The 8,101-nt window shown below is 39.3% G+C and overlaps 1 protein-coding gene across 1 annotated transcript; it reads left to right on the forward strand.

Annotated features, from left to right (window-relative positions):
* LOC149281228 (olfactory receptor 56B34-like) lies at nt 1-8,101 on the forward strand. Its single transcript, XM_089499571.1, has 2 exons — nt 1-715; nt 7,158-8,101. The coding sequence occupies exons 1-2, from the start codon at nt 1-3 to the stop codon at nt 8,099-8,101; spliced, it is 1,659 nt and encodes a 552-aa protein (XP_089355697.1).

Consider the following 8,101-nt stretch of genomic DNA (forward strand, 5'->3'; position numbering starts at 1 on the left):
ATGGCCAATCAGACAGAAGTTTATGAAATAACACTTGTTGGTTTCCCAGGACTTCCAGAAAAATATAATATCCCAATCTCAATACTCATGCTTCTTGTGTATGTGGCATCAGTGTCTGCAAATGGCATCGTAATCAGTATGGTGATGTTGAAAGAACAGTTACACAAACCGATGTACCTGATCATTGCCAATCTGGCCACGGCGGACCTTTTATTCGATACTATAACCTTGCCCAAAATGATTGGTAAATATTGGTTTGGGGTAACGACGACCTTTCCTGAGTGTCTTCTGCAAATGTTTCTTGTCCATTACCTGAACACAACCGACTCGTACATTTTCATGCTTATGGCAATTGATCGTTATGTCGCCATCTGCAAACCCCTTCGGTACCCTTCTATAATCAGCAGGCGAGTGGTAGGAATCGGATGTTGCGTCTGCTGGGTCGTCGCAAGTTTTACCGCGTTGACCGCGCTCGTTATGAACGCTCATGCTCCACCATGTGTCTCCAACAAGATCAATACCGTGATGTGCACCAACATTGCGGTCACTGCCTTGGCCTGCCAAGATACGTCGCTCATTAAAAAGACCACCTATGTTTTTGCTATGGTGATACTTTTTCTACCGCTGAGTTTTATTCTACCGTCGTACATTATCATCATTCACATTATTCGCTCGTCACCAGGCACCGAAAGCTGGCGGAAGGCGTTCTATACGTGTACGACCCATTTGTGTGCGATCGCGGTTCATTACGTCCCGAGGGTATTTGTTTACACAGCACATGAAGTCAACTTAAATTTCAATGCTGATATTAACGTATTGCTGCTTTGCTTATACTCATATGTACCGCACGTATGTAACCCTATTATTTATTGTCTCCGGAACAAAGACATAAAGGGGTCTGTTGCCAAGCTACTTCCTAGAAGGATCCTTTTCAAAGGAGTAAATGTATTTTCTCCCCAAACAATTACTATATGATGATAATTAAATATTGTTCATGAATTAAACACCATTGTATCACCTTCTCTAGATCGCCAGTAAAGGCAGGGGATGCCCCTAGAACTGAACCGTTCAAAAAATAACCAAAAGACAGTTTAAAAAATATTTAAGATGCAACAACAATTAGGAAAGAAAAGTTCGGAAATAGAGAACAGATGAAATACTTTTTGGAGATCGAAGCACTCATGACAATGACGTGTTTTATCTGAGCAGCCACTTTGGGATTTTGACAAATCGTATATTTTTGCAGTTCCATCTATTCAAAAATGAGATAAATTTCAACAATATTTTTTTGGGTAAATATTTATAAATAAATATATAAAAACCTATGTTTTGGTGTTTATAGGTTAAAATAATGTATGTTTTGGAAACTCCCTTATGTATTTACCAAGAGAGTGGTCATTCTGTTTGCTGGATCTCCACAATTATTACTCCATCAACAGCCCCAATTTTTTGGTTAAACTTTGAGTTTTTATGACAGCTGTATAGCGTGTGTTTCGGTAGCCCAGTCTACTAGACAGCAGTAGTGTACCTAAAGGGGGGCAAGGGGGATGGTCCGCCCCAGGTGCCACTCATTTGTGGGATGCCTGGTGGCCTGACAGCTGCCTAATGCAGGCCCACAACTTACTGCTGTGGTGCCCACGCTCTATATGAGGAAACTCTTTTCCTTCTCAAGGGGAGCAGGAACGTGGGCCAGAGTTAGCCAGCCGTCGGGCCGCATAGACGTTTTGACAGTCGGAACCCGGACCAGTGAAACATGCAAGAGAGGTAAGGGGGTGCGGGAGAGGGAATGGGTGAATGAATGAAGTTAGTAAGTCAGTAGTGAGTTAGTGTTTAGGGGCAGGTAGGCTGATTAGAGGGGGCAGAGGTGGCATAGGCAGGCTGATTGGGGGGCAGAGGTGGAACAGGCAGGCTGTTTCAGGGGAAGGGTTGGCACAGACAGGCTGTTTCAGGGGCAGAGGTGGCTCATGCAGGCTGCTTCAGGGGCAGAGGCCTACTACGTCAATGTCTGACTTAGTATATAGTAATAGGGGTTATACTGCACTACCATCAGCATCTGGCTCTGGCTCTTTGTATAATGGTGGGAATTATGCTGTACCATATCTGTTCAGTAAACATTATTTATTTAAACTTATTTAATTTATTTATGAGTTAATAATTTATTTTTCCAGATTTCTATTTTTTCCCAGTTGACTGACATACAGTTAAACATTTGTTTTGGAGGGGTTGCCACATACAGGATCTGTCCCGGGTGCCAAAAACTCTAGGTATGCCCCTGCTAGACAGAACCTAATAAATTATCATACAATGTCTTTGGGTAACCAATGTAAGTCTGAATTTTCCAGAGACACTTGGAATTTGACCAAGACCTTCCACAAGTGCCTACAATGGCAATCTCCAGAACTGTAGATAAACTATGTTTATTAGAACAATGTGACACAAAATCTATTTCTTTTCAATGCTGCATTATCTTACTACATACAACAGTGTACATAAAACAACATAAATCCTTTAACCCTCTCCCCGTTGCTAAGTTGCTGATTTCTGTTAATTGGTTGAGGCAGCCTTTGAAAGGGTGAGGTGAGATGATGGGAGAGAACAGGACGGGAAAGTGAATATAGGGATAGGTTATGGTGGCAGAAAATAATAAATGTGTTTATCTATCTATTAGCGTATTTAGTGCATAAACGGCATAAACCCTGTTCAATGTGCTTAAGGTGACCAGAAAAGGGAAAGAATAGGGTGTGGGTTGTCATGGAAAAGCAAGAGAGATCAGGAGGCTGACAGATAGAGGAGCCACTTCTTTAGTTTCCGACTGAATGTGGGGTGGTCTTCTGTTGTCCTGATAGGTAGTGGGGGGCGTTCCAGAGCCATGCACCTTTTACAGAAGGAGAAAGGCCTCCTTGTTTTTCCATGCCATATGTCCTACTTCTTGCGAAGGCAGTTGAGGAGGAGCAAAGGTTTCTGGTAGAATGACCACTTTTACATAGTTCCTGATGTACCATCATAAGGCGTTTTGAGAGTTCCATTACCAGTAGCCAATGCAGTTTCCTCAAATAAACAAAAATGTATTGATTCTGGTCGTAGCATTCTGGATTGCCTGTAGTAAGGAGAACAGGTTATCTGGCATGCCCACTTATAGGGTATTGTTGTAGTCCAGGTGTGATAGGATTAGTGATACGGTCATGGCACTTGAAAATGCAAAGAGGCTGACTTAAGCAGTAGAAGGGGAGTGGGAAACAGGCTGTTTAGAGCAGGTAAACTAGACATAGCGAGGAAAAAAAAACACCCGTAGCAAAAAAAGCTTTTACTTAATTCTGTACACGCTGCCGCTGTCAGAGTGGTTTGATCTGCTCTCTTCCTCTCCCTCTACCTGGTCTCCTCCAGTTCACTCTGGCAACTGCTCCTTCACAGACACAGAGTCCACATCTAGGCAAAGACACCGTTTGAATGCTGCAGACAAAAGGTAGTTTGTTTCAAACATGCACTGCAACTAGGGTTAGTTAATCTGTTGAGAATACATTTCCCATGACTCTTGGCCAGTCTGGTATTTTAATCATTATGGGAAAGTGAGTACTCAACAACTGGACCAGGCAACATGAAAAATCTGCAGATATTTATGCACAGGCCAACAATTCTATGACAAAATACCAGAAAATGTGAAGCCCTTGGCTGTTGTGGATACGCAAACACTCAAATCTAACACCAGGTGACAACCTTTGACGACAGGAACTAGGGCCATGACCTTTGTCTGCCACATTCCTCGCTTTCTTCTCTCTGGCTCTTCCTCACACTACCTTTCCTCTTCTTCTTCTTTTTTGTTCTTTTCTCTCCTCTTCCCCCCTGTTACCAGCCTTTACGCTTAGGCTGTCTAAGTAAAATTGTAAAATATAAAATATATAATTGTAAAATATAAGAAAAGCTATAATAGTACAAAGTTGATATTTGACTGCTGATTGTGCAGATTAATACAGCTCTGTAATAATAATAATAATGTATTGTACTGTTATTTTTTATTGTCTTTGATCTCTACATTTAATAAACACAACACAAAAAAATAATAAAAAAATGAAAGAAGTATTAAAACTAATTAAAAGAGTGTCCCTGAACCCTTATTATCCAAGAGGGTGGTGATTGCAGTGGTAGGAGGCAATTAACCTTGTGGAGGGCAAGAAAATGTGATGAAAATACTTGTCTTTCCCACAGAAGTCCTGTAGTGGAAGGGATTCTCTACAGGTTTAGTGAATACTCCCAGGGCCATATTTCAATATAATGGGACACAGGGAAAGCTCCCCCTTGGCCTCCCTCAGCTCAATTGTAATTTTAATGGCAATGGTGGTCCGCATAACTACTGGTAGCTGCCCCTTTTTAAATATGGATACTTCCCAGATTGAATATAACAAGGAAAATATTTCTGAATATAGATAACATCTATGATACCGGAGCCGTGGACCAAACCCAACAAGTTACTAGGTATGGACATGTAGTCACCCTACCAAACTTACTACATCACATGTTAGTCTCTCGACAAATTTATTAACTGTAACAATTGCCTTCAGTCTTGAGGTCACCAATTTTTCATGCTGCCGGTACTTGTGGATAATAATGGTTTCCTTTGGTGTACCTAGCGTATGCGTACAGGAATAAGGGCATCAAGGAGGGAATGCGAGGGCATCAAGGAGGGTTGGCACCTGGCACCCCCAACACCATGTACACATTTTATCTCACTCATACCCTCACGCTATTACATTCTTACACTATTCACACTATTCCATACTTACACTATTACGGCACTGCACTCTGGCCAGGTTGGGAATTGCCCCCCTGTGCCCTGGGCCGTCTGCCTCTGGTTGAACTATAACAGTATTAAAGTTTTCTGTTCTGCTATAGTTGAACTTGCTGGAACCTCACAGTGTCTGGGTTAGTAGGTTATGGGTAGAAACTAGAATTTTTTTTTCTATATCAAAAATGTCAGATTAATATTTCATTCATTTAACCCGTTCTGGAAGTTATCTTAATACTAATGCAAAATTGTACGCAAATATTTATATATGTGTTATCAATCTAGGGGCATGATATAAAAATCAGGCTGTACTACATTACAAATATTTTATTTTATGGTTCCAAATTCATAAGTATTTAATGTTGGCGGAGATATTGTCTAGTCTTCATAAGTGGATATAATACGATATTTCTTATTGCATAGACTTTTTTCCACATACACCACTAATTGGTGCCCAGAGAGTTTACCACATGGGTGCCGCGGTGTATAAAATGTGTAGACAGTGCCAGTAAGGCACATATCATCCGTCAGTGCTGCTGCCTCTCATTCTGCGTCTTCCGAATTGAACTTTTTCTGCATCAATAGTGAGACTTTAGTCAACTAACGACAGTGTTATTTGAAGTCTTACGCTTTATTATCAGATGTGGAAAATTTGCATTGTGATTAGACTTATGGCAAACTGAAAAATGCTGAAACTGTGTTTTTTCTTTAAAGCCTTTTATTAAGCCGTTTCAAGTTATTTTGAAATTAGATTTCCAAACGGAACAGTTAAATGACTAAAATAATTTTAAGAGCTCTGTTTAATGGGATAAAATGCCTTTAGATTTTATATTTTAGTCTTGTGTATTCTATATTGTACTGTCTTTTTTATTTGTTTCCTGTAATCTTTCCAGCTACCTGTTTTACTGAGAGGGTGGTAGATAAGTGAAGCAGCGTCCCAGCAGACGTGTTACAGTGAGGAAATTTACACATGCACAGGATAGGCATATGGCTCCTGAATCTAAGGCGAGACCAAAGACTGATTAAGGTTTGAGGAATAACGGGCACACCAGATGGGCCAAATGGGTCTGATCTTTCCAAATTCTATGTTTCTTTGTTTCTAAGACAACTTTACACTCTTGCTATTCAACTTAATGTGAATCCAAGAGGAAAGGAAACCCAATAGTTTCTTATCACTAGTGAATCATGACAATCCAGCCAGACAAGGCCAAGGACTGATTTAGGTCTTTAGAGGAGGAAAAATGGGCAGACTACATGGGCTGAGTGGGACTACCTGACTTTCTGAGTGACTTCTGTTGGCTTAAAGCCAGAGCTTTCTCTCAATGTCACCTTTGGTCTCCAAGATCCCTTCTGGATCTTTTTCTGATTGGTCCAGCTCATCCTTTTACTGCTTAGCAGATATATCCCCAATTCTGTTTTCCATGGCTACTCATCTAATTGAGTCTAGTTAAAGTATTTTGCAACCTACCTTATAGAACAAAGAAGTAGTCTACACGCTAAAGGTCTTATGTAGTGTTAGTCTGCTTCTGAACTTTCCTTCCTGTAATTAATTCTCCATAATTCATACTAGATATCCGATCTCATTTACTCCTAAAAAACATTAATGCGCTATACAAGTTCTAACAGTAGAAACCTAGAATAGTTAAAACATAAATTAGAATATATAATATGTATAATATAATATACAATAATATATTTATTATAGATATAATAAATTAGAATTTGGCCCATCCCTTTTGCCGATTATTCTTGTCCTAAAAATCTCAAACCTTATTGAGTCCATGGTCTTTTCATAAAGCATAAAGCTATCCTAAATCTAAGACCAACGACTGATTAAGATTTGAGACTTTAAAAATGGTAAATAACATGTATAACATGTATTGTCTTTTGGAAATTGTGGCAAAATAGGATTAATTTGGTTCTACTAGAACAACATATATGTATAGAATAGGGATGAATGAGGAATTAATAGTGTGATGGTTACAATATATACATACTGTATATATATATATATATATTAGTTTATTGCAGGATTTCCCAATAGACGCTTTTACACCTGCTTCATCCTTAACAGCTTTCTAATGAAGTCATCGGTATCTGCTGAAATAAAAGGTCTGGGATATAACAAAATGAGAGAAAAAAAATATAGGAAATAGTAAAAAAATCAAAAGAAACTAGATATATTGAAACAAAAATATTGAAATACTATATAATTAATATTCTGTAGTTTTATTTTTGTATAAAATGTAGTATTTTAATAAGGGTCCCATTTCAAAAGCATTTTTAAAGTAAATTTCAAACATGGTAACAGAATAATGTATTTCTTGTAAAGCATCTTTGGATAGTCAATACAATTCTGTCTGAACTCTTCTCCCAGGTCTCTCGTACCGCACCATGGCCAACGGGTCCAAAGACTTTAACGTAGAACTCGTTGGGTTTCCTGGGCTCCAGGAGAAATACTTTAACTTGGTGTCTGCCACATTGTTTTTGGTCTACATCATATCTCTGTCCGCAAACAGCACCGTGATCGGCTTGATTATTATGAAGAAACAGTTATACCAACCGATGTATGTGATCATCGCCAATCTTGCAGCTTCTGATCTGATTTTCGACACATTAACACTGCCCAAGATTGTCGCCCGGTATTGGTTTGGAAGCGGATCAATGTCCTTTTCTGAGTGTTTGTTCCAGATGTTCAGCGTCCATTACCTGGGTACTGTGGATTCCTTTATCATGATGCTAATGGCTGTTGACCGATATGTGGCCATCTGCAAACCCCTTCGATACCCTTCTATAATGACCAACAGAATCACTGGCCTTTCATGTTGCCTCTCTTGGATCATGACAACGTCTATTGCCTTCGTTATCCTTTACCTGAATGCTCAAATTTCCTACTGTGGTCGTTATAAAATTATCGGTTGTTTCTGTACCAACATGGGTGTAAATGCATTGTCTTGTACGGACATTACTTATACGAGACAGGTAGTTTTTAGCCTTGCAATGGTCGTCCTACTGGGGCCATTAAGTTTCATTATTTCTTCTTATATAATTATTCTGACAACAATTCAATCCTCCAGCCAATTTGTTAATAGAAAAAAAGCATTTTACACATGTTCCACACATTTGATTGTCATCGGGTTATATTATACCCCTCGGGTATTTTTTTACTCGGCCAATCAGATTTATCCGATGTTTACCACCGATCAGAGTATTTTGATTCTATGCATCTATACGTATGTACCCCATATGGCCAATCCAATCATCTATTGTCTCAGGACAAAGGAGATCAAACAGATCTGCAGAAGTCTTCTTAATTTTTAG

The sequence above is a fragment of the Sceloporus occidentalis genome, unplaced genomic scaffold (genome assembly GCF_023333645.1).
Source record: "Sceloporus occidentalis isolate IW3139 unplaced genomic scaffold, rSceOcc1.0.p SCAF_137, whole genome shotgun sequence".
In the NCBI taxonomy this organism is placed as follows: Eukaryota; Metazoa; Chordata; class Lepidosauria; order Squamata; family Phrynosomatidae; genus Sceloporus; species Sceloporus occidentalis.